Source organism: Phalacrocorax carbo, chromosome 2 (genome assembly GCF_963921805.1).
Source record: "Phalacrocorax carbo chromosome 2, bPhaCar2.1, whole genome shotgun sequence".
Taxonomy (NCBI): domain Eukaryota; kingdom Metazoa; phylum Chordata; class Aves; order Suliformes; family Phalacrocoracidae; genus Phalacrocorax; species Phalacrocorax carbo.
In genome coordinates, this window is record NC_087514.1 from 119,147,958 (window position 1) to 119,175,883 (window position 27,926).

At 45.1% G+C, this 27,926-nt stretch overlaps 1 protein-coding gene across 1 annotated transcript in view; it reads right to left on the reverse strand.

Annotated features, from left to right (window-relative positions):
- Nucleotides 1-1,180: 1,180 nt before the first annotated feature.
- Nucleotides 1,181-27,926, reverse strand: part of KIAA1143 (KIAA1143 ortholog) — a 259,367-nt gene continuing 232,621 nt past the window's right edge. The window contains exon 4 of the mRNA XM_064444086.1: nucleotides 1,181-2,198. Coding sequence (XP_064300156.1) covers nucleotides 2,172-2,198 — 27 coding nt within the window. The 3' untranslated portion in view covers nucleotides 1,181-2,171. The remainder of the gene's footprint in view (nucleotides 2,199-27,926) is intronic.

Genomic DNA, 27,926 nt, shown 5'->3' on the forward strand with positions numbered 1-27,926 from the left:
AAGTTCACGTGAAACATCACTGCATGATGTTTTGAGCAACTAAACCTCAAAAGGTTTGCAAAATGCTCCCAAGTAAGTTACAGGTGGGTGACCATACTGTCACCTCAGAGAGATGCTGAGCTGTTCAGTGTCATTTTCTGAAGTACATTAGACTGCAAGAGGGAAATTCTCATAGCAATGTGAATAGTGATTGATTAGATATCTTTCTGACCTGCCATTTCAAAACAACATGGGACCACCAATTAATTTTTTAGGCTGAACGGCAGGGGCAGCTAACCAGCATAAAAATATATTGCTTTTAAAATGCTTCATTTCCATTTTATGTGGATTTTTCTAGAGGAATTCCATTGAAATCCACCAAAATCCACTATTCCCAATTTACACCACTAGGATTGAAATCTGGCCCCCTCCTTAAGGAGGGCCCATTAAGGTGTCTATGATCCAGGAATGAGATGTTAATAACTCCTTATTAGCAGCATTTAGAAGCCTTCCAAATACTTGAAGGAAGACCAGAGCTGCCTGGAGCTGCACAGGAAGCCAAATGCATGGTCCCATCTTGCTTCAAAGTCTATTGCTTCGCCCAAGTAAAGCATCCATGTTCTCATTTAGAGTAAAGGCATCTGCAGGTAAATTACTCTCTGCCCAGTCTAATGGTCCATTTTCTGTTTTCATTTCTGGGGATATAAATCTTAGCTTCAGTTTTCTGACAACACAGGGGATTTCAGTGTAAGAAATTTCATCCAAAAACCTCAAAACCCTGAATGGTTTCCTAACTTGGGGCTTTTTTCAGAGTCCTACAGTCTATTCTTTGTATGAAAACAGTGTACCAAGAGGCACAGCAATCTTACTGCAGATGTCAGCAGCTTATCCAAACAGACCTTTCCAGGAGACATTTCAAAATGAAGGGTGCACCACACCAGCTTCATCTGTCTTCAGCCTGGCTCTGCCGTCAGCATTGCAAAGTCAGCTGAAGTGCAATGATGGGCCCAAAGTGTAATGGCTTGGTGCAGGGCACAAAGGGGGAAGAAAAGTGAAGACTGAGAAGCATCCATCACGTGGGCTTCTGTGTTTAGCATCTGCAAAAGAACATTGTTTTTCTAACAGCTGCTTTTTGCAAAAGGCTTTTACTGCAAACAAGGTACAAACTTTATTCTTAAAAAGCTTTTAATGAAGCAGTTTCAGTAGTACAACAGACCACCTCAGGAAGGGAAAACATTTCACCTATGGTTTCTGTCCCCTGCTTCTGTCTCTGCTTTGGTGACTGATGCTCATCCAGCATGCAGGAGGAGCACCTCAGCATGCTCAGGAGCATGAATGCTGAGGTCTCTGAGAAATCGAGTCACTGTTGTTTTCCCCTGTAAAAGGGCTATATGCATAGATATATGGAAGAAGAGCAGGTTTGACCTCTGCTGCTGATTCAGTAAGAAAAATGTAATGCAAAGAGGAGACAAGAAATTAAGCAGACAGCTAGTGGGGGTGCAGAAGCCATCTGCTGATACCTATGCAAAGTGTTGCTGTTTACCCACGATTGACGGCCACTGCTTGAAACTCCTGGGTTTTAAAGTCGTGGCTCACTTTGCTTTCTGTGCTTCTCTATTTGCTCATCTTGGTGCTGGAAGGAGGGCAGAGGAATTAGCCACTTTTCCACACTGTGGTATTTGCCATATAAGTAATAAGTTAAAAGTGGTTCTTAAAAAGGTACCTGGGGTGGAGCTGTGGAGAAAGGAAGGTGCATTAGCAGGATGTTTAAGAATCTTGCAACTGATAGATCAATCAAAGCGAAATTCAAAGGCAGAGGTTTAAAAACTAAAATAGTTTAAGAGATTAAGACCTGAATTTTCAGTATGAAATATAAGATACTTGGATGAAGACCCTATATGAGCACTCTAGATGTCAGAATCATGGCAAAGGAAAGGGAGAGCTATCTTCTTTCCATCGACCACTGAGGAAGCTTCCAGGAGTGGTCTTTTAATGGGGCACTCTCAGCTGAATGCTTGATGTGAGATGTGAGGCCGTGATTAGTACACTTGGCTGTAGTGTTCAGGCTTGAGTTTAGGCAAAGACTCAGTCATAGGCCTCGCTGCTCCAGTGATGGCGCAGCAGGAGTCCAGTTGCTGTGCAGATATGGAGACTCTCTCCTGCTTCCTGATGCTTTGCATCATGCACTATGGTTACCTGCAGAAGAAGGAGCCGGTCACCTGGAGGAGTGGACATAAGACAGTGGTAACCAGAAAGTACTGAAGCAAACCTAGCCAGTACAAGACAGCAGTCAACACTTGCTAGTCCTCAAATCATGTGGTGAGTTTCAGTCCAGCTCCCAGTGCACCAAGGTCTCCCTTGCAGAGGCCTTCATGGTCAGTGATGCTGAAATGACAAGGCCAGTCCCTGTTACAGTGCCTTTTTCATGGGATGCCCTACAGCTCTGTAGATCTGCCCATATATGCTGTCATGAAGCAGAAGACCGTGAGTTCATAAAGGCACCCTGTGAACTGCAGAGACTGGTCTTGTTGACACCTGTCCCTCCAAACCCTCACTCCCACTGTGCTTTTTTCAAGCATATTTAAAATTCCCTTTCATGCAATCGGCGATTTCCCTTCCCTCCCTCCTACAGGTTAGGTTAAAAGGGGCAGGAGGTCCTTTTCGATATTGATTTGTTTTCCTGACCTTTCAGATACATGCAGAGAAGATCAGCAAAAAGGCGCTGAAAAAGGAGCAGAACAAAAGCGCAGACCTTGCTCTCATTTAAAGAAGTAAGAGAAACATGAGACTTAGCATTGAGTAGAAAATAAACTGTCCGCTGAGGAAAAGAAAGAAGCTGCCCGTACAGAGAAAGGACTGTGAGAAGCACCACTTTGCACTGCAACACCGATGGAGCAGGCTATGAAGATGGAGAGTCAGCCTTCAGAGAGCAGTCATTATCTCAGAGGTCCTGGTTTTCTCTTCACTTTTCTCTTTTTTTTTTTTAAATGTAATTTGAATAGATAAATCCTATTTCCAAATAAAAGGAAATCAGATAAGTTATTTTTAATCCTTGATATTTACACCCTGCTATTAAGCCGTTCCCCTCCACAGTGCACTGTGTGTGGTACCATGATATGTGCGGTCGATTTGGTTAGACATAAAGCAGACACCCTGATCGCTAAAGCTCCCCTGACATTTTCTTGCGAGCACATCGCGGTGGCTTGACCAAATTCTAAGCTGGGTAGTAATATTTTTTTTCTTGCTTAATTCCTCCCATGCATTCAATAAGATTTTATATTCATCTTCCCTCCCATATCTTGTGGCACTGCTTTGCCTTGCTGTATTCCACACTAAAAGCAGGCATAGCACAGCAATGAACAAAGTGATTGTTACAAGGCCTTTACCAACCTCACAGGGACATGGTTGAGGATTAATTAATTGCTTATTCAGAGCTTTTATATTCTAAGATTAAAAATAGTATAATCATAATAAAAACAGATTACTACATTATCAGAATCAGTTACTAAAATCCCCAGAAAAGACAATACAAGTTTCCTACTAAAAAAATTTGGGGATTGTATTCCAATTACACTCCTGCTGGGAGGCACAAAAAAATTAACCCAGACTAACTTTTACGGTAGTAAGTTATATCTCATTAAAGGCCTGTATGACGTTCTCTCATAATTATGCTGAAACAAATTAGGATCATTTTAATTCTGAAGAGAAGAATCTAAGGAATCCATCCGTTTATGTGGCTTTGCTAATCCACTTTTAATTCACACATTTAGTTAATTCAGATTAAGCTTTCATCAGCAATTCTCCATAAGCAAATCCTCACTCTGAAGCAACCACCTCCCATCACAGATACTCATCAGCAGCTTTCATAAGTTTGGTAACCTTGTGGATTTATGTGGTTGGACATGAGCAATGGTTTCTTCAATGCCTCAGACCTCTGGGATTCAGATCTGAGCACCAGAGAAGTGAGGGAACTGAAGAGGAGATTCCCGTAGCCCCTTGCTCAAGATGTGACCCAGGGTTGCTCCAAACCACAGTCCAGATGCAGTAACCCTTGAGGCCTGTCAAGCAGCCAAAAGCAGATGGGCTGCGGGTCCTCCGGTGCCATTCCCTCTCGTGCCTCACTCATCCCTGGTACTCAGAGGCAGCAGGGATCCATCTCTCCATGCAAAATTTACTCCTTCGGGTACAATGTTCATCCTAAAGGAATCCTTTGTGGAGCACGTGGGTTCATAGGGCCAGAAACTGATTTAGAATTGAGAGTTCTATGTCCAATTTTTGTACCATGAATACCTGCCAGGTCCTCAGGACCTCACTGCAAGCATAACTTCATTGTTTTAGAAAGAGAAATACTCCATCAAGTTGCAAACCCTCTGCAAGATGGCACTACTCCACTCCACTATTAAGCCACTACCAGTGAGATCTGCTGAAAGACACCAGCATGAGGGCAGAGTCCACAAATGGGAAACTGAAGCGGAGTACCTAGACACGCAAAGAGCCAACACTCAATTCAAAACAACCAAAACAATCCTTTCCTTGTGCCCCGAGGCACTGAAATTCTCTCTGAGAGTGACATTCTTTTAAAAGAAGAGTAATCAAATATAAATGCTTTTCAGCACTGAAGCTGACGCCTACGCCCACGATGTGCAGGGACAAATGCACCTGTGAAGAAAACGCTTTTGTTCCTTTCCAGCTCACATCAGGGCAATGTGCTGTAGATGGCTGCAACTCCTGGAGCTGCATGTAAAGGCTGTGCCCTAAAAAAAAGAAAACATTGCTTTTGTGTACAGTTAAATCTGGCTTGCCACCAGGGATTCGTTTAAGATACAGGGGGTCCTGAGGCTACATGCCACTGATGTATTTTGAAGTTAGGGCAGATCTTTTCATTGCTAAGCAAACCTTTACAAATATGTTAGTGCACCCTGCATAAGCCATAGGAGGTGTTTAGAAGACTACAGAGGAGCGTTCATTAGAGCTGCTCAGCAGTGAGGAACTGAAGCGCCAACGCATTCTGCTGAGAGAGGAACAAACACACTGCTCAGGGCAGGTTTGCAGATATGTACACCATTATAAAGTGCTCTTACTGCAGTGTTTCAGCTTCTCTGTTGTACCTTTTCTTGTGTTTTCTCCTTCCTTTCCTCACCTTCATTATTCCCCATTGCTCCTCTCTCTGTCTTTACCTTGCTGTTTTCTCTCGTTCCTTCCCACCTCTAGCTGTGAGGCCACTCTTCCTCCCAGGTCTAAGCAGTCCTAGCAATACAACAGCAGCTACTCTGACACTTCACTAGCTCTACAGTCCTCTCTGGCAGGACCTGAACACTTTGGGCACACAGGCCTGGGTACATATCAACTCAATGCATTAACCTGAACTTTGCATTACTGACTGGTCACCCTAAGAGCTCTGTTTGTCTTCCCCCAAGACAGATAAAGAGGTCCAGCAGGGTGATTCACCCCATTCTCCTTGCCTTCTGGAGTGGTTTCACTTGCACTGACATAGGTTATATGCTTAGGTGATGCTCTTGAATCAGACACCTCAATTAGATTTGTCTTTACCTCAGAGTAGCCAGGATGAATCTGGGCTTCACACCCTGCCAGCCTGATGTACCCTTTGTGGTAGGCTTGGGGTTGGTGTATTTTTTTGCCAACTCAGGCCAAGGATAAATATTAAATTTGGATTCACTGAAGTTGTATACGTGAAGTCTGCACCGGGTTCAGTCCTTTCCTAACTATGGAGAAGCTCAAAGCCACCGTCAGCTGCACAAACAATCTATGAATTCATAATCTGTGAATTTTTGAGGATGGGGAACAATTACTATACAATGCTGCACATGTATTATTCAAGCTTCTGAAGCCACCCAGCTGGCAATACAACAAAAGAACAAACATTTTGCAATAAAGTACATTTTAATTGAAAGACCAAAGAATCACATATGCCTCTCCTTTTAGCCTTAAGAACAGCGGTAAAACTAATGTCATTTTCAGATCCACTGCTATTAAAAAGGGAGTGAGGGGGGCTTTGTTTTTTAACTATCAGAGAGGCATATTCACTTTTAATGCCTGTCTATGCTACTCTACCATTACACAGAGGAGTCCATTTTGGTGAGACTGTGATGCTGTATAATTTGCCTTTTATGGATTATATGGCCTGTCACCTCAAATGTTAATCTAGATATTACCAGAGAAGGGATAAACACAATAAAGATCTGGTTCTGTAACTCAGTCCTCATTCATGACACCTCTATACAAAATCAGTGCCATGTGGGAAGCCCTTTGGTGTATTATCCTTGGCATAAGAAATAGCTCAACAACTAAATTAAATTAGATTCTCCGATTTAGAGGCAAGTGCACATTGGCTGTCTTCAGGACAAACTCACGCACCAGGCTAGAAGTCGGGGTGGCGACATTTCTTTCTTTTTTCTTTCTTGGTTTATAAATCACTAAAGGCAGTTTTGCACGGTACAAATCTGCAGTTTTGCACAACTCAGAATTGAAGTCCCAAAGTGACCAAAACCACTGGTACAGACTGTTCCAAGCACACATATTTATGAGGACAAAGCTTGTGAGATTGGAAAGTGAGACCCAGATGAAGCCAGCTTCAGGCTAACTAACTGCTGCGTCCCTCAAAAGTGCAAAACCATAAGCTTCAACCTCCTCATGCATTCTCCTAGAGTGACCTGCTGCTATTAATAGCCCACTACCATCAAGATCCAGTGTGACATATCAGAGCAAAAGAAATTGCTCCTTTTTGGAAAAGGCAGACAGCTACAATGTTCCCTGCCTGGCTTCCCTGAGCTGCTCACTATGCTATACTCTATCCATGAAGGGCAAATTCCATGGCCTACTTCATTGGTTTAAAAGGGTGTGCATCAAATGAGTTAGGTAGAAATAAAATTCGGATTCTTTGTACTTGGATGGTTGCAGTAGATACAGAGCTCCTCCGTGACACTGCGAAAGCATCAGACTTTCATGCCTGCTGCAAAGCTGCACGGCTGCAGCTCCTGGGAAACTGCTCTCCTGAAGCAAGGAAAAAGGTATTCTCTGCAGAAATGAGCTCTGACTTCTTTCCAGGACAACAGGATCTGCTTGATTAGACAGAGGTGTTTTGCCCATACCCTACAGGACAGCACATCTGCTTTTCTGGGGACCTAAGCCCTTTATTAAGGGCTCACTCCTGCTTGACCAAGTCAAAAGTCCCCCTACCTCCAAGTAGCATAGTATCAGGCTCTTAAACCTTCAACACACTCAGGAACACAGAGTTCAGTGAATTTCACTCTTTAACTGAAACCTCTGGCCAGTGAATCATGGTTTGCTCCATCCTGAGCTCCCTGTAGTGCTTTACTTCAGATCTCCAAAAATGCTCACCAAATGTAAACTTGCTCAGATTCCTTTTTTAAAAGGTGGAAGTTTTGCCTTTTTTTTTTTTTGCTTTTTTTTTTTTAAGCTTTGGAAATGGATTGTTTCTGAATAGCTGCTTGCAGCACTGATTCCTCCCCTTCTGTCATGCTGGGTGAATCTAGATACTTTAATAATGCTCTAAGGCTGCATCTGCCCTGTACCAGAAACCACTCTTTAGTTTTGTGCTGCAAAACATATATGTGTTGCTTGCTGTTTGTTGGCCTCCGGTCAAAGGAAATAACAAATGAGCACAATAAATTTAAGATATGGGAGAAGAGGGATCTTTTGGATGTGGAAACGTCAGTACTAGCAATTTCAAAACCCACTCCACTTACCCCAACCCTTCCAAACTCTGTCCCCCCTCCTGCCTTCCAGGATATCAGCAGTCCTGGAGGTGGGGAGAAGCCAAACGAACAACAGCTGCTGAAATCCGGCTTCTGCAAACAGTCCAAGGACAATCTGCTCCTTTCCAGACCACTTGGGGGGGAAAAAAATACCCTTCAGTTTTTTAAGCATACATTTTGTATTTAAAAGACCACACACAGTCCAGAGCTTTGAAATGATACTGTGGGATTCAAAAGGATATTTTCTGGCCATAATGATTTATGGTCCTGCATCAGAGCCCTCTTTGAAGAAACGAGGTGAAGCCAAGTGGCTTTGGCAGGAAGGGAAACGGCCATCCAACGATATGTCCAGGCATCAGGTTTAAAACAAATAAAGACCCAACCATCACCGCAGGATGTTGCAAAGGCTGGAATTACAAATGGGTTAAAAAAGGGATTAGACAAATTCATGGAGACTGGGCCCACTGGCAGCTATTAAACATGAGGATCTGGCTGCAGCCTCTGGCTTGTGAAGTTCCCTAATCCACTGACTGCCAGCAACTGCTAGGTTTAACTGAACAGAGATATCTTTATGTGCCCTATCGTTGTAGTCTTTCCTTACACAGCTGCCACCCACAAAAGGTGGTGTGCTAGTACAGCCCCGAGTCTCATGCAGGAGGGGGAAGCGCTGAATCGCTCTGCTGAGCGACCCCAGGCTGTGCAAATTAGTGCTGCCGGTGGCACAGGGGGGTCTTGTGTCAAATGAATGTACAAAGGTGTCCAGTGGACACTAAACGCAGAGCAAGTGGAAAGGAACATCCTGCGTCATGCTCGCTCAGGAGCCAAGCAGGTACGTGCATCCCAGTGCAGCTCCCAGGAGGATGACAGCTACAAGAAAATACACTCATTAGGTTTCCTGCAGTACTTTTGGAAAAAAATACACACACCCTAGTAAAGTCTTTAGCACTGAACAGAAACACTGCAGTGTAGACAGCAAGAATCCCCTCCACCAATTCAAAATACAGCCCAGGACTGAGAGCTTGTGCAACCATATCCTCACTAGTATGGGTGGAGGAAAAAGCACGGGGAGAGTTTCCAAGAATGCAGCCCAGAGAGGGGAAGCTGTGTTCAGCAGAGAGGCCTTCCCCCATGCTCTCCAGTGATGTCCCCAGGCCTCCATACCTTGCTGAAGAACAACCCAGATGTATTTTCAGAAGAGATACAACTGAGATCGGACTTCAAAAATACCCATCATCATCTTGAAAACAGAAACTCTTGACATGAGCAGCTCCCCACATGATCCAAAGTGCCTGGTGTTGGTGAAGACCCTGCCCTGCAGTTACCTACCCAGGCAAGAAGGGACATCTCCTCAAAGCCTAGCCCCCTTCTCAAGGAAAAAGCGGTTGAAGATCTGGATTCTCACTCAGAAAATCCACTGATCGATCTTTGCACTTTAATAGTGTGGTGTAGGAGAGTTGTCCTGCATTTTGAGACGTTGTGTGATTTTTTTTTCAAGTAAATCCTCCCTCCCTAATACCTTATGCAAGCAGACTTTAATGCCGATCCCGTACAGCACCTGTAAGCCATCTGGAAGATGAACAGCTACAAAGACACAAGCAGCCTACCCCAAAATTATGGCAATGAGCGATAATGATCCTGGCTGCAAAGGCAGAGGCAGAGCACTATTCTCAACAACATCTTTTTAAAGTCTTCTCCCAGCCATAACTCTTCTCCCAGCCCTGTCACACCAAGCCTGGTCTCATTCTCCTCATGTTTACACAAGTGTAAACCCAGGGATATATTCATTACAGCTGGTAGTGGGGATTTTCCTCCTTTCTCAAGCAGGGTCGCTTTGTTAGGTAGCACAAAAAAAAAAAAAAAAAAGCACTAACTGAAATCTGTGAGATTGCGCTTTGGCCCACGCATCTTCCAGCGCCCAGCATTAAATGTCACCACAGAGGGCAACAGCAGGGAAAGGTCAGACGGTCCCCGAATCAGCATGTTAGTGCAGTGCCAGTGGCAAACAGCTGGAGCGTGGCCAGCTCTCTTATTCACTCCTTCCTTGATTGCTACAGTTTGTACCCAATTGTAAAAACACCAGGCACGGCCTATGTTTGAGGGAGTGAAGCCTTAAGAGAGGTGAGGTGCACAGAGGAAAAAAATGATGCAATGACTAAAACAGGCACTGGGGACTCCAGGGATGCGGGTGCTGCATGACACCAGGCAGTCAGCCCCCAGTTCTGCATGCCTTCCTGCACCACAGTGGTGGTGGGAGGCTTAATAAGCCCTTGGGAATCCTGCAACTTTTTTTTTTTTAATTAAATTGTGCTGCACTGTGAGCTTTTGCTATAACAGGTCTGGCTGAAATACCATTCACAACAGTCTGCTCGAAAGTCACCTCAACATTACAAATGATTGGGAAAAAATACATCTAGAATTCATTTTTAATGTGCATATTTTTTTCTCCATCCTATTTTAATTCCCCTATTTTTCTCCTATCCCTCCTCTCTCCTTTTATTTCAGTCCAGCCTTGTAAAAGGCTGGTCCAGGTCTCCGACTTCTGGTTCCTGTGCTGCAGGTCTTATGTTCAAACCCCAAGTGGTAGCAGCAGGTGGAGTAGATGATCTCTTCAAAATTTTTAGGGCTTTAAAATGGATGTTGAACCATTTATGGAAGGCATTATATGCTTTTTCTTCCAGTCCAAAGGACCTTTTAAAAGCAAGAAGTAGCCAAAGTATGGGAAAGACTTATTCTATTTAAATGAAGAAAAGCTTTAAATAAATTATGGTTTCACAAGGAAATGAGACTTGCTGACCAATTCCTCAGGCATCTTTTGGGCTGGCTGGTCCAATTCAGCCAGGTTTGCCAAACAGGCAGACACCTCAGATTCCTGTGAGCTTCAAGGCAGCCAGCAGAGAAGAAAAGCCTCACTGATAATTATGAATGTTGTCACTACTTCTCCAGCTTCGCCGTCCAAGCGGGGATGCAAGAAGGGAGGAAGAGAAAGGAAGCAGCCATGATCAGCATGACTCCTTGGAGGGGAAGGAGGCACAGTTAGGAACCTGAGGATGCTGCAGTGAGACTCTAGAAGGTTTTTGGGGAATCAGCTACAACTTCAATAGCCAGATGGAGAGCACCAGGCCCGATTGTGTCTGTCAGGAGCACTGCGCTGGTGCTTTTTTTTAACGCAACAACAACAGGGCCGGTAAGAGCTGGTAGGGGTGTCATAAGGAAGCTGCTGCAAAGGCCAGAGATGGTCCCCAGTCTCATAAAATCTATCTCAATGGGAGCAAGTAGGACTCATCTCACTATTTACATTGCAACAAAGCAGCCTGCCACTAAGCTTGTCACCCCCATCTCTATTTACAGAAAGAGGGGAAGAACACAGTTTTAGGGTGCCATCACCTGGTTTAGGACAAGGGGAAGACTCAAGACTATGTTAGTTATGTGTATGCTGACAGTAATGCAAGCCTAGGGTCACTGCTGCAGAAATCCGGTACAGGGAAGTCTTTCTTCAGGTGGGTAAGTCCCATTCAGTAGTGCCCCTAACCTCTTTTTGCTTAAGCCTGCCATTCAAAAATAAATTACACTCCCACAAGCAGGTATTTTCAGCAGAGAGAGGATCCCAAACCTGAGGTCCACTTCCTCAAAGTACTGTACCCTAAATACAGAGGAGCACTCTCCCGTGCTTAGTGCTCCTTTTGCAATCCCTCTCCACAGCACCATCTAAATCCCCATCCCTCACCCAGGGAGAAGGCATGAGAGCAGGATAGTGAGCACACAACCAGGCTGCCAACATAAGCGCAAGGGAGGGACCAAACAGCACTCTCTACAAAGGGAATTCCCAGCTACACACTAGCTGCCTGCCAGCCATACCAAGCTGTGCAGTGGTGTGTCTAGCCAGTAGCACTGCACCCCCAGAGACCTGATTTGCAGAGGCTGCGAATAATGAAGAATACCTTGAAGAAAAAAAAAAAAACTATTAAAAACTTCTCCTTTTAAAAGGATTTCCACAGTCATCCTGTTTCACGTCTTCAACCACAGAGTAAAGGTAAGAGCTAGTTTCATTGCCCAGGCATCCCTTTGCAGCAGCTGCAGTGCTACCCCTCTTTACCCACTTCTCTCCCATGAGGATAAATCCCCTGCAGGCTTTTTCTGAACTGCGTCTGCAGCTTCTGTACAGCAGACGCAGATCTTGACATCCACCAAAAGATCCACCAGACCTCAGTCCTTCTGTCATCCCCAAGACTTCATCTGCCATCCTCCTCCACCAACAGCCACCTGCCTTTGCCATGAGACACCATCCCATGTTACTCAGCAGGACGGATTTCTTCAGCTGCTAAGAGTCTGCCGTTCCACATAGTCTTTTCCCTCTCCTTGCCAAGTAGCAGACAAGGTCTGCAGGTGCCTCTGGCGGGGGACAACAAGAAAAAACAGCAAAGGAGCCACTGAGCCACTTCCTGGTCTGCTGCAGGGAGGCCCCAGAGGGATTTGGGGAGATGCACAAGATGAAGGAAAGCCTGTGCATTAATGGTCTCACGCGCTAGTACCAGAATGACTGTCTGCTCCTCCTGAACACAACTCCTGTGTGTCTGGTTTTGATAACATAGCATGCACCTTTGCAGTGGTCATGAAGACACTCTGACCTTGAAGTCAGGGCTCTTCCAGGCCTGGACCTGCCATGCAGGTATGCAGGGGAGTGAACCATGGGACCTTGCCAACCTTCCCTGCCTCTCTGTTGCTTACTCAACAGAGATGGCATGCAATGCACTGAGTCAGACACCAGACCCCATTGCTCTGAGTTCTCAATAGATACAACTCCAGAAAGACCTCCAGCTGAAAATGCACAAGGAGGGGGATATGCATGCCACAGATACCTTTTTTTTTTCTCCACCATGCCTTTCCAACCTCTGTATGTGACACGTACAGCTAATCATGATATCTACCTTTGATAGTTTGTTAGTGACTTGCATCTTTTTGTTAATTATCTCATCACCTGCAAAGAGCAGATAATTCAGTGGGTCTGCCGGTGCCATTCAGCAGCCATGTCCCCATGTTATAAAGTGAAGTGCCAAGTGGAAAATTTTAATGACTAGGGGATGGTGAAATCTTAAATTGATGGCAATATATGGTGAAGTCTCTTAAATAATATGAAATGCCCTTTTGGCTGGAAAGGGCTGGATGAACCTCTGGTTGATAAGTTGTTAAATTACATCCTATGGCTAGCTGCTTGTCTTGGGAAAGTACCGAATGATAAGTGCGCAAATTATTATTACCACCCGGAGTGAAACTATTTTCAGCAGAGATGATTTGATAAAAGAGAAGTTATTTATCATGATTAAAAATTGCACATTTGTACTTCCCCACACTGAACAGATCCTGAACTGGCAATCATTTTCTGAAATGGTACCTGAGCCTGATTTAAAGGGCTTTATGACTGTTTTAATGGATGGGTTTTTCTCTCATGGAGAAAGAAGATTTTAATATCTAAATTGCTGTGTTCCTCAGAATTATTTCCCTGTTCACTGCAAGCAACTTGATTTCATTTTGGTTTTCACACCGTTGTCATATTTTACTTTTCCTAAAGAAATGCTCTTTCACAAACAAGGAGGAAACAGGCTGCTACATGCAATTGTAGAGGACAGCTTTGTCTTCTATACCTTTACTTTGGGTCATGCAGAGACAGACAATGCTTAAGTTAATTTTCAGTGTTTGGCTACTCAGCAATGGAAGGGATTAGTTGGTACAGTCAGTTTTGTTGCAAGAGACAGAGTGACTTCAGTTAGCTTTAACTACCACAGCTGGCAGATAACCATTAGCCACTGCCCAGTGGCCTTTTGAACCTCTCAGGGGATAGCTCAGATTAACTTGATATGAGCTCATATAAGCTATCATTTGAAATATGAGCTTCCTGTAGAGCTCTACAGGGTACCAAAGCCATGCTGGGCAAGACGAAGTTCAGTGAAATTAATGGATAAACAAAGGGTGTTATTCTCCAGTACCATTATTGCAGGCTCCTCCAGCTAAGTCAGTTAAATGAAACAGTTGGGACTACTTGTAGAGTACCATGACTGCCACAAGGAGCTGGTGAGAGCCATCACTAGCACCATTATACAGTACCCCTTGCATGGGGAAGAGCCCATTCATATTCCCAAACCATTCCCTTTCCCTTCCCCTACATCACAAGGGACTTGTCCATTTTTCCTTCCTTGAAACAGCATGAAAACCCCCACTTCATTATAACATTAAGCTTATAGTCCAGCAAGGCAGCTAAAGATGTCTGGGCCAAAAGACAAGAATCAATGGGACTGCCTCACATGCATAGAGTATGTGAAGTCTAGTTTGCTGAACTAAAACCTCTTTCCACTATTTCTTGAGGTCTGAGGAAGACATAATTGTTGACATCTTGACATCAATTTACAGGCCCGCTATCTCCTATTGATACAATAGTAGCTGGTTTAGGTTTGATTATCAAACCACCTAATCTGACTTTCCATCTAATATGAGCCAAGGGCTAACACAGGTGAGATATTTACCCTCCTGCAGTTCAGCCAAGTTCACCTGCATCTGACTACAGTGCCCCTTTAAACAGTCTTAGTCTTGAACTGAAGTCTTCCAGAGAGGCGATTCAATGCCAGTGTGGACATTTCAAACAAAAGTACCTTTCAAAAAGGGGAAAGAAATTTCACCCATAACTATATAATGATAATGCTGCAGTATCTAGAGCACCAGTGCCTTCCAAAGCTGCACTAGTGCCATCACCAAAGGGAAGAAAATGTCACCTTGTGCTGACATGATACCTTCTGGTAAGGTACACATTCAAGAACTTTGAAAGTTTTTCTCTTCTTGTATTGCAGGAGCTGCAATGCTATTATAGATAACTTCTTTCAGTATTTTTTCCTCTCTTCCTCTGTTTATTTATTTATTTATATTTCATTAATACTCTATGCCCATGAAAGTTAGACATTCTTTGAGATTTTCTGATGCTCAGAACACGTAAATCCCCAATAACAGTTTATTCACAAGGAGTGTGTTCAACAAGACAACCTTAGAAGAGAGATGGAATTAAAGATTGATTGAGGAATCAAAATACTGTTCTTTAAATCTGCATGCTTGCCAGCCAAACAAGGACAGGGCAGCAGTAGGATTTCATAACTAAGTTCTCATAGGGCTCTTCACGCTGCCCTGACAGGAGACAGCATGGAATATTTTTGTTCAGCTGCACCTTAGTATCAAACCCATCATGCCTCAGCAGAGTTTTGTCTTCTCAAACAAGGGACAAATTTGGCCAAGAAGCTTTAGTGGAATAGTTAGCACATAGATAGCCCTGAGCAAACCTTGGTCCTGTCAAAATGTCTGTTTTCTGTCTCCATTAAAAACATGTCCCAGCATATAATCACTCAGCTGGCAGAATGTGGATCTCCTTTAGCATGCAGTTAATCAGAGCCCTGGTCCTTCTGTCCTGACCTTTTTTATTTGCAGTGAAAGACCAGATGTCTCAGTTCAGCCATGGCACACATGGGACTTGTGCAGGAGTGGGACCTCATCACCAAGAGCTTTCTGTGCCACATGGACTGAAGGACAAAGCGGTACCCAAGCCCTCACTTGCCTTACTGACATCAGTGGGAAAAGGGGCAGATGCTAAGAGCAGAAATTGCCAAAGGGACATTTTTGGTGACTTCTCTGCTTTGCTGAAATCCAAATGCTTTAAGGCAAATGGTAATTCTTTCCATAAGAAAAGTTTCATGAGAGAGAAAATACTGGGGTGCTGTCACAGACTAGAATAACTCCTGGTGTGTGACAAAGTTCATTGAGTAGGAGTAAACTAAAAAAGTGGGTGAGCTCAACTATTCAGTGGACAACAAAAGAGGCCAAATTCTATATTGTCTGAATCGGGTGTGGAGCAGCACTGCTTACCTACTGCTATGCACCTGGGAAGGAAGACTCAGGGTCATACACAGCTCTGGACATGAGTCAATAACCCAATAACCTGTCTGTCCTCCTGTGCCAAGCTGGGCACCTCCTCATCCACTGCTGTCACCATGTTGGATGGGAAGAATTAAAACAAATGGCAGAACTCAGAACCTGCTCCAAAATTGGAATTATCCTCCTTCAACTGGCTTCATTAACCAGCACTTTATCAGAGTCTGGATTCCTTACAAAGACAGGACAGTCTTGGAAATTTTAAAATAGCTCCAGCTGTGTAATTTCTAACAGTGCTTGGAAAATTCACCCAGGTCCTCTTGAGCAAAGCACTCCCCTACCTGCTCAGCATGAGGTGCGCTTAGAGGAGTGGGCTTGGATTAAAGCACATACTTAAAATAACACATATGAATAATTGGTTTGCTAATTTGGGGTCTTAAAATTGAAAAGGTCCTTTTAGAAACTCAGGGCTGAGATATTATTCTGATTTCCAATGGCATCACTAAGTGTAATTGCTCTCAGATGTTTATGTATGGTGAATATGTGTGCAGCAGATAACCTAGAACTGCATTGACTCAAACTCTAAAACATGAGTAATAGTTTCAGTGCTCATGCACTAATAAAAAATCCCATACTCCATTTATGCTTCTGTTCCCCTGTGTCTCCCCTGTAGTAACCCAGGGCAGTGATGGAAAACAAGCTAAACCCATAATACCCACCCCAGTTTGCTAGGATTCCCTTTTCAAGACCCCAGAGGAACAGGGCAGGCTCTTAGTGGCATTCTGTATTAGCAATTCTGCCCCCATGGGGGAATGAAATGAATTTTCATTGTCTTGACTCACAGAGATGGAGAGCAAGGGCCTTGATCTCTGCCCAGGTGTCTGCAGTGCTACCTGCAGCAGAGGGAATGCCGCAAAGCCAGAAGCAGGGGTGTGCAACAGTACCCCCTAAAATGAATTAAGAAGGGTCACATTGCATCAAAACAAGGATTTGTCTAGCCCTCCCTCAGACAGTAGTCAGAAGCAGATGTTTGGAAAGAACAGAAATAGGGTTTGTATATGAAGATCTTTCCTTGATATGCCCTCTCAGCTTCTGCCTGTCAGCAGTTCAGGCACTCTCTGGGTCTCAGGTTGTATTTTAGTTACCAGTAGATCCTTCCTCCCCATTTCTACACAAAACTTTGCTAAAACCATTTACACTTAGGGCTGCCACAGCAGTCTGTGGCTGTAGCTCCATGAGCCATTTCTGTTGTCAGTGAGTTACCAGCATGCAAAACTGAGGACTCGTTCTGCTGTTTCAGGGAATCCAAAAGGACCAAGTTTATGGACAGATGTAGCTGATCAAGAATGAGCCAAACAAAAGGTGCTTGTTACTTATCCTGTTGATTTGTTACCTCTCCATTCTGCCAACGGACCTTTGCCAAGCAGCCATGTTTTCATGCTGATGCCCATGTTCCTCCATGCCCTTCCCTTTCCCTACAGCATCTGGTGTCAGCTTGCAAGGTCCTGAGGGTAGAGAGCAATGTAGTTGTACTCTGAGAGTCTAACAAGCTCCTGGTAACTGGAAAATATAATTACTGACAGCACTATTTAGTCTATGCTATTAAAGTATACACAGCTGGCTAAAACTCACCCATCCTCTGCTAGGCAATTTACTTGAGATGGTTGACAACCAGCACATAAATGACAAAGTTACTTTGTTGTAGGGGAAAAGCATGTGGGTACTTAAGATATTGATGAACTGGACTATAAGCGGATTATCACAACGCTATGAGTAGAGACTAATTTCCCAGTAGAAAAAGCCTTTTGAAATACAAGACAAAATGTCAATCCATTTACTAGTCACACATGTTTAAAACATTTCTCTTATTTTGCCCCCTGCTACTGACTCCTAGCCTTCAAATGATACAGAACCGAGAGGAATGTCCAGCATTAAAACATCACATAACTTTCAGATGAACTGGATCACAAGATTTAGAAATTCGGGACTTGGTGGAAAGGTAAAAGGTTTGTAAAGTTCCATAGTCCATCGAAATTCCCTCCAGAGTCTAAAACTCAAACACATAGATTTTCCTTGAAACGACTGCTTTGGGGCAGGAGGATTTCTCCCATGGACTGGTGGAGAAATCCAGGACCTTCTACGTATACCTTGAGGCCCTTTTCCAGCCTGTTGTTTCAGTCATGTGGAAAATTCCCTTAGATTTCTGTGTGACAAAGAGAACATACAGCATAAAACCCTTACTGGAGGGATCCCACTACTTTCAGAACTTAGAGGACTTAGAGAGACTACCTTTCCTTTGGGCAAATCACAGCTCAACCTTGGGAATCTGTAGGTGGATCACCCAAGCCATAGATTCAGCATCTCTTAGGGTACATGAGTACCGGTGCCATGCCAGACTTGAGGCCGCGTGCTCACCACTCAGGCTGGGCTCGACCCTTCCCAAAACCCTGCTGCTGGGCAAAGAACGCTTCAGGGTTCAGAGCCAAAGAGAGCACACAGCTCTCTAGTCTCTAATTGCAATCTCTGCCTGGGAGGAAGGAGACCTGGGATGAAGTTCCTGGTATTAGGATTGGGTCTGTGTTTCAGCAAGTGACCCTTTAACTTAAAAAATTATGTCCAGGAGCAGGACCTGTGGTATCGTGCTCTATGATGGTGGCCCAGCCACTGGTGAGCAGGAGCCAGGTACCCTGGGGCTGCCATTGGCCAACAGCCAGAAGCTGCTCGGAAGGGACCGAAGTCGCACAGGGAGGGCTGAGACAAGGAAAGTCCTGCCTGGGAGAATTTAATAGCACAGCTCAAAGGGGCTGCTCCAAAATTAAATGAAGACATGGGGAATATTTCCACCCATGTCTTTGGGTAAGATTTGGGAGCCATTTCAGGAAAATGCATGAGCACATGACAAATGCGATTGAAGATGGTGACATTTAATCACATCTTCAATTCTGACCTCATGCTTATACATGTACCTGTATAGGAGGCTGACAGCAGCACTCCCATTAACTTCCACTTTTCAGACTTTATGGCTGATCAGATCCTTACGTCGCCAGGGTCATTTTAATCCTAACTCAGCTGGAACAATACACAGGTTGCCTGTCTAGACATAAATCTATTTCTGAAAAAAAAAATATATGGAAAAAAAAAAGAGGGGGAGAGGGAAGAATGAAAATCTTTTAAACCATTTTCAAATCCCAGATCTTCAAAAAATGCAATTTCACAGACGATTTTGGGTTCTGATTTTGGTTTTGCCAACAAAAGCAAATATACGTTTTTTTAAAGACATTTAAAGGGTCCCGCTGAGGCAAAATTCAAACTCCTGTGCCTGGCTGCCATCTCAAAGGATTGGGCCCGCCAGCGGAGCAGGTGGCGTGTGGGTCACCCGCGCCTGTGTGACAAACTGTGATAATTGGATTGTTTGGGGAGTGGGGGAGGGATGCGACCGCAGTGTACAAACCTCAGAAGGGAATTAAAAGCGAGCCTGCATCCCAGTTAATAGCGCTCTATAAAAATGCAAAGTGGCTAATGATAAGCAAAGGAAGTTCCATTAAGCCATGTGCCTGGAGTGAAGGGGCATCATTGACCCCATGAAGGATATTTGCTGGGAACGGTCAGGCAGCAGAAACAGGTGCAGAAATAAAAGCAAACCAACAGCTAGTTTTAAACTCCCCAATCTGCAATGTTAATGAACATGAGGGCCAGGGACAGCCAAAGACACTAAAGTGGCCAGAGCATAATTTTTTGTACCCATTAAAGTGACAGCCATGCTCAAAAACAGAGGAAAATTGGGAAATGGCTTGCCTAGCGCTGGTCATCCATTAGCCCTGCACAGCAGTATGCCGCACCGAGAGCTTGCCGAGGTTATTTGGGGTGGGGTGGGATGGAGGGCAGGGAAGGGGCACAGGGAAAAGTTCCCCTCAGCCCCAAACACCCACCAAGCTGCGCTGCGGTCAGTGGGGAAAGGGACTCTCGTTGGGCCGATAATGAGCCATCCTCATTATAAGATTAGATGCCAGAGTGAACAACACCCTCTTAATAATGCACACATCACTATGACAACCACGGAGTTTGATACCCGAGGACAACTTTATTGTGCTTGTGAAATTTCCTTATTTTAAAAACACTATTTATAGTCATCAGACATTGATTCGCCATATCCACCCTCCTCCTCGTCTCTTCGCCTTCCTTGTTTCCAAGGCAGGATCGGCCAAAGTGTTTATGCGCCACTCCTAAGGTTAGCAAACTGCTGTCAAGTATCAGCGCCAGAGTCTGCTGACATAATTATCCTGCTAGCCCATACATAATTAGTAAAGCTAAGCCCAAACTATATTAATACCAGGATTAATTACAGTGGAAGCATAAACAAGGATATTAATGCTATGAAAGTAGCAGTATGGATATTCAACAGCCCATATGCTTGTCTGTAGGACCACTAGGGATTGTGTTGAATCAGGAGCTGTGCAGTGCCCTGACTGTAATGAGAAATGAGAAAACTGCTGAAAAATTGATGCCGCCTGCAGATTGCACAATCCGCTGAACAGCAGGGGGTCGGCTTCTTACATCTCCCACTCTCGGTACAATATGCTAATTTCTGCATGCATACGAGTGTAAAAGGAAAGAAGAAAAGATTTCACAAAAGGAAAAAAATGCAAATGACAACCACAAAGATCACTGCAGAGAAATCCATGAGCTTTATATGGATTAACTGTGTTGGAGCTAGTGCTCATCTAAGTTTAACCCTTTCTGTCCTAGACCCTTTGCCAGGTCCTTTTTGTGGCACAGAGGAATACTTACGGCTCCTTTGTGGAGAGGGAAGGAGGGAGGGGAGGGCAGCAGGGAGCTGAAAGGATGGAAAGGATCTTTTTTGCTCTTTTCCATGGCTGCACCCCTCTTCCTTTAACATTGACAAGGAGGCAAGGGTCTGGAAGGGGGATAAAAAAGGGACTGGGAGGGGAGTTTAGAAAAGGAGGCTCACCAAATGTTGGTAGTGTGTGAGAGGAGACCACTACAGCCCAGTCTGGTCCAGCTTTAACCGGGGGGAACTGGCAACAGACCCTCCCTTGGCCTGCAAGAACTCCTCTGACTCCCTTTGCCCTTTGCAGCATGTGGCCAGCAAGACCCTCCTAATAACATGCTACAAAATCATCATCAAGAATAAAATTACCCTGTGATTATTTTCTACTCTTGATTCACCACCTCTTCCTCTCAGGCAAAAGAAGCAGATGTGCTGGCTTGATGACAAGCCCATCTCTTTGCAGAAGAGAGCCGATGCGCCGGCGGTCCTGTGGTTCCCTGACGTGCCCAGAACATGCAGCACACCTGCAGACAAGCGGGCTCCAGCAGCGCCCAGACAATCCTGCTGCCATTTGCATTCGCCTTGCTCCCAGAGAGAGCCTAACCCTGCCCTCAGCTTGCCCTGCTCTGCCGCCCATGGGACCAGAGGGAATTGCTTCTACCACAGCTCCAGGGAGCAAACTGGCCCCTCTGCCTTGCACATAGTGCTGCCAGTGTGGGATAAAACCCATGTGTGCCAACTCCATTGAAGATAATGGAGGGGTGGGTGTCCATACAACCCCGCTCTTCCTTCAGGTGCTGCCAGTGGGGGCCACCCACCCAACGGTTTAAGCCCCTCTTGCAGCCAAACTGGAAGGCAAAGAGCATCTCCTCCCCAACCTGCAGGGGGGAAATACCTATGTTTCTGCAATAAGACAAATCAAAGCCTTCATTCTTCTCCAATAATTAAAGAGATTAGTTGCTCCCTCTTTAGTAGCAGCAGGAGCAGCAGCAGGTGCTGTTATGCTTGGTCCAATGTATGCATAATGCAGCTTCTGTATGCAATCGCTGTGTCCAAGTACGAACAGAGACCTTAGGAAATATTTGTCATTAAGAAGTTGCCGCTGGGCCTGTGTAATATAGTAAGAGCTTAGGAAAAAGAAATTGTTTGCTTGTTTGTTTTAAATAGTTTTGGAAAGAATTTAGCACTCCTGGAAAAAATATTACTGCTCTGGCAGCCCAGAACACAAGGACTGGAAATGCCTTGTCTCACGCCCGGCAGGGAGCAAGATGCACGTCTTGGAAATGCTGCTTTGCCCCAACCCGGACAGACACTTGGAGTGAACAGGAGAGGTGTCAGAGGAGGAAAATCTGAAGCCTGACCGGCCTCCGTACCTGACTGTGGCAGAGACTGTACAAAAGGAGGAAAAATGCTTTGGGGTTTTTGATGATATAAACTTACCACCAGAAACCGGGACAACAACCAGTGACCACCCTGCAGACTTCAGTACTTATGTGAATCTTCAGCCCTCAAGAGAAAATTATTTGCATCCCACTGGAAAGTCTCCAATCACCTTCTGAGTGTTCTCCCATCCACCAACCTTCTCCCTCAAGATACTGTCTCCTCCTCCAAGCTTCTTTTATCACCAGTGCCGCTTATACTAATTGCTGATTTATAAGGGATTTTTCCTGACTGTGACTTATCAATTTGATTTTAACCTTTGTATCTTTGATTGCTTGTACACACTCTTCTTCCCCTGCTGAGTATTATTCCCACCAAATCATATCGAGTCTTTTCCCTGGTCTGATGCTGGAAGCTGTAAAAGCAGGTGAGTTATCACCTGGGAGATCTTCACAGCAGACCCTTCTTCCCATATGGTTGTATAATGGCTTATAGATCCTGATTCAGAGCATCACCTAACTTGGCAGGTCAGAATGGCTCTGACCCAGGTCACAGACACGGTGATCGTACCCTGTCCGAAGCCTTCTGACTCTGTGGCAATAGCAGTAATAGCAATAACAGATGAAGAAGAGCAGTTGGCAAACGATGAGGCACACATGTTTCTTTCCTCTCCTCAAATACTTTTGCTTGCAGGTGAACAGGGGCATTAGAACAAAGAACAGTCATTCCCCTAATATTTGTGTAAGGAAAGTCCCTTTAGGTAGATGTTCAAATAGCAAACAAGTAAATGAAGTATGAGTTGTTGTTGAGTAAAGTCATCATTTGGAATAGCAATGAATATCTGAAAACAACCTTCAGTAGAAATTATTATTTAGTATTTGATCAGCTCTACCATTACAATAACCTTCCTGAAGTTACACAGGAAGTCTAGGATGGCACTCAAATTTCTTTCTTTTCTATTGCTCTGTTTGCACCAGCCTGACAGACTAAGAATATGAATGCCATGCTTTAACCTTGTTGGGGTTAAAAGGTGTTTGGGGGAAGGGGGAAGCACTGTGTTTATAGCAGAAAAGCTGTCCCCCTAAATGACAGAGTAGCACAAGAAGACACTGTTATGAATACCACAGGAGGAAAAACCCATGGCCCAGGTGAAAGAATATCCTGTTGGTAGTAATTTAGAGCTGTTATGTTTCAGGAATAATCTGCCCACTCCTGAAACCCCTCTATCCAAAGCTGTCAGCCGGAGCCAGCCAGCCGGAGAAAATGTGGAGAATGGAGAGAGCAGAGAAAAACACCAAATCAAATGGGGCAAGTCAGAACTCCCCCCATCCAGGCATCTTTGCAGCAACTGTGGGGCATGCACCCACACAAGACGCTGGCACCCAGGGGCATGCAGGTGCTGGGGGGGGTACAGCATGCTGCCAGATCTGGTCCCCCAGGCAGTGTGGCAGTGCCTGCGCCAGATTCACCACAATCAGTCGAACTACGTCAGATTAAACCAGCTCATTAAAGTGGCCTCTCAGATGTATAATGAAGGCTTCTCCTTTATGTAAGCTAAACTGGCATCCCTGGACTATACAGGCATTTGATTTGAAACAGAAACAACGCCTAATTCTCCTAGTCTGCACTGGCTTGGCTGACGAGCAGTTTAATTTTGACTCCCACTGCAATTTAACACTATGGTGGGAAATTTCAGTTTAAATCATATTTACCCCTCTTCTCTATGCTTTTTTGCATCGCTGCATCATCTCTGGGTAAAATTGTTTGCACTGTAAAACCAGCCTTGCCTGATTTATTATTTAAACCTGGGTCAGCTCACTGATACAGTCAAAAGCCCAATGCCACAAAGAATCAGATCAGCTCTGCTGAAGGAGAAGCACAGAGGCAGGGACAGAAGCCCTTACACCAGGATCATTGCTGAGAAGAAAGTAGCCACACAACGTCGGAGTCTTCTAGAAACACCAAATGCTGTTTCCACCAGGGAAACTAGCATTTCGAAATCTATAGCAGGGCAATGCAGGACATATTTTCATCAGGACATGTCCATTTGAATTTGTGCTGAGCTCAGGAGGACCAGGTGAGTTTGCATAATTAAAAACCTGACCTTGCAACCTGAATGCAAATGCAGCTCCCAGTGAAGTCAACAGGAGATTGCTGTGTGTGAAGAAAGCAAGGTTCATATATGAGCTTCATATATGGCAGCGATGAATTCAGCCATAAAAATGTTTATACAATGGCAGTATTTCTTTCCCTTTTTTTTTTTTTTTAAGAGAAATTCTAAGGAATTTGTGGTGGCAGGAAAGTACAGAAAGGCTGTGACCATTCCTGTGACAACAACTTGCTGCTGGTACAAAAAACCTACATAAATTAAGCTTTGCAGAGCACTTGTGGGAGAGGATCTTGGTCCCACAAGCCCCACTGAAGACTTCAAAAAGGGCGATAGCTAAGGAGAAACATATCTAGGCAATGGCGAGGTCCCCTTCCGGAGGCTGTGGCAAACAACTCAAGCCATGAGGCCTACCTCAGATATGCTAATGCTCTGGCTCCCGTCCAGGGAAGCCATCGTGCCACCGAGCCTCCCTTACCTCCCTCTTTCCCAGAAAGTTGTGTAGTGCTGCTGCGAGCGCTGTTAGACAGATGCCCCTCGCCGCTCCAGCCCAGGGGAGCCCTGCGTGGCACGGGGATGCGTAGATGTGCACAATATGCTTCTGCCTGTTGCTTGGCTGTGGCAGCGCTTTGAGCTGTATTTTTTTTTTCTGGATAAAAGGGGCTGCATGAACATAAGTCCTGATTGCTACCCCGGGTTGCGTGCAAGCCCTCTGAGCGGGACTGATCTGTCACGGTGGGCAGTTCTCTGTCTGATGTGACCTGAAGTAATTAAAAGTGGCCCAGCAGGCTGGTGCCTCCCTCCTCCCATCTCTCCTCTAGCTCTGTTTGCTGGCATTTACCCAAAACAACAGTGACTGACGGCTCCAAGAAGGCTGTTGCTGCTTTCCCTGACATGATATGGCCATTGATCCGGCAGCATCTGCCAACTCATCTGCGCTTAATCTAATACCCTGCCTCCAGGTTTGGGGTTTTTGTTTCCCTTTCCCCCTTCACCTCAGGTGAAAATTGCTGCAAAGGAGAACTACCGTTTGACCAGCCTGGTGAGATCAACCAGCAAGACTGAGTTATAATCTGGAATTGCAATAATTGCACCAAAAGCCTATTATCAACAGCCTGGACATGGCCTTTTTGCAAAGCAAGAATGAAATCCAGAGCAATGACCATCTGCTGTAGCTTCAGAGATGTGAAGTGGGTCTGCCCTGGGTCAGCCCAGGGTGTGTAAGTGAGTGTGAGCAACTCCCCATGAATTTCCCCAGTAGCAAAAGGGGTTTTTGCCATTGGAGATGAAAGAACAACCACCACCATTGATACGTTGCCTTTCATGAGGTGGATTCATTACAAATGAAGCCTTAGATCTGCAAGTTACATGAGCAGTGTGAAGAACTTGGTATGAATTGGCCTGGCTCCAAAGGACTCAATACACCTCCGTGGGAATCATTGCAGCTTCTGTGGACCAATAGCACCTGAGGGATACAGGACCCACAGACAACACCAGTAAGGATGTTAGTCTGTTTTCGATGGTGTTTGAGACTACCTTTTTTCCTCTCTTCCCTGTTAAGGCATGATATAACTATTACTAAGCACAAATAATGACTATTTTACAATGGTTTTAAATTCAGCACAGGACCACACTAACCAGAAACCCCGTAACACCTTCTGGTTTCCTTTTTTTCTTCCTATTTTTTTTTCTTTTAGCTTCTACTTTCAGATGGAGGTATGCACACACAGAGCAAAGATACCTCTTTCACGTCATGTAGGTGTACGGGTGACTGCTCCACCAGGCACCTTGCTGGCCACTTGTACATCCTGGGATGCAACCTGCAGGCTCATGAGCAGGCTGATCCTCTTCCACATTGCAGTGTGCCAGCCTGCCCAAACTAGGCTTATATGCTACCACACACCCACCACTGGTAATTACATTCAAGAGCTCCTCTGCCCCAGGGAGAAGAAACAACTTTTACCTCCTCACTAAACACCTAGAAAACTCTTTTGGTCCAGGTCTTTCTTTGCTCAGTCTCCACTCATTCGTATGATGATTTCAACTTCAGATGAAAACATCTGACCTTTCTGACCACAGGAATTCAAATATCATCAGCTGGATACACAACCACCCTGAGAGCACATTAAACGTGCTGGGATTTGGGAGGAATATTGCAACACCAGTTTGCTACCTTTAGGAAGCTCCATTTCTCCAGCAGGGATGAGAACCAGAGTGCTTGGCACTGTCTCCTCTGTTGCTTTCAGCCCTCCCTCCTGCCCTGTTGTGCAGCTCATCTGTTGTGCAGAGGGCACATCTGGCTGCCATGCTTCAGCCTCACTGGGGGTTTTCACCAAGCACCGTGTGGAGTGGCACCAGCCGTGCTCGGGAGCCGGATGTGGCCCGTCAGCTGCACTTTCGTCACCCTGCGCGGCGGCTTGCGTTGAAAGGAAATGTCAGCCATGCCATTTTATCTTGGGCCTGAGAACGCCCCGCAAAATCCAAAACTCATGTTTCATCCAGATGCAACGCTGCTGCTGCAGCAGGCGTGGTGGACGCAGCCCTGGGAGGCTGACGTGACCCCGCAGGCATCCCGCCTGGCTCCAGCCCAGCAGACCTGAACTGCAGCTCACCGTCTGAGGCCGAGGAGCGGGCTGAGCACAGATGAGTTGGAAAATAAGACTGCTTTTCAAGTTCAACATGGAGGTGTCAGGCAGCAGGCAGGAGGACCCCTAAACAGCACTGGCCTCTGATGAACTTTTTGATAAAACTTTGAAGTTTGAAGCAAATATATAGAGATACACTTAAACGAGACGCAAGAAAGAAACGGATTTTCTTCCCACTTTTGCTGCAGAATGAGACACGGAGGAGTCTTTCGTCTGCTTGTGGGTTGTTTTTCTATCCAAATGTCAGGGCAGTCCAACCTGCTGCTGTGCTGGCAGGACTTCTGAAGGGCTAAGAAACACCATGCTGTCAGGTTCATCAGCCTTCAGTCAAAGCACTGACCAAATTTTTTTAAGCCTGTATGACCATTTTCTCCTGGGACTGTGTTTTGGCTCTTAGATTAACCTGACCTAAATGCAGACAGCCCCCAAAAGAGGTGAAGGGTCTTGCCCTGAGCCCAGTGTCTGTGTTGCCTCCCTTCTGCTAGTGTGTGTGGCAGCAAGGTCACCTGGAGTGAGGAGCTAATCCACCTGGACGCTACTCCTACCAAAAAAAATAGTGATGCTTTTCAATGGGATCAGTCCTCTCCTTGGGCAGACTGCACAGCCACTTTTACACTGCTTTCAACTGGCTGTGAAAGAGCGCACAGCCTGTTTCTCAGCTGTTAGAATGAAGTTGGATATTAGGAAAAGGTTCTTCACCCAGAGCGTGGTGAAGCACTGGAACAGGCTCCCCAGGGAGGTAGTCACAGCATCAAGCCTGGCAATATTTAAAAAGCATTTGGACAATGCCCTCAGTCACATGGTGTGAATTTTGGGGTTGTCCTATGCAGGGACAGGAGTTGGACTCAATGATTCTTGTGGGTCGTTTCAAACTAGGTCATTCTATGATTCTGTGATAACATCGACAGAGATCTCAGTGTCACTCTCACGAAGGAAACCTCCACGTGCTGGTAAGTGAAGTTAGAGTGAGCAATCTGACAGCAACGCTTCTTCCTCATTTCAAATTAATATTGCTGTAGAGGTGCAGAGACAGGGAGAAGGTGGCAAAATCTTCCACACACACAACTTGGAAGAAGGAAAAGCAAAGGCCTTTTAAAAAAGTCTGGGCCTATTTATCTAATTTTCTTTTTTAATTACCACCCCTCCACAATCTAACCACTCAAGTGATAAACATGCTTGTTAGGATTAGTTATGTGACTCCCTTATTCAGGGATCACCAGTGTCCAAAGATGGTATCAATTCCACCTGGGGAAAAAACCATATTCAATTTCTTTTCTACTGCTGGGGCAGAGGCTGCATTATTTGTAAAGTTCCCAAAGAGTATTTGGAGACATCCCCAGCCTGGTGAGATTACAAGACAAACACTTTGTTCAGAGCCACAAGAACTC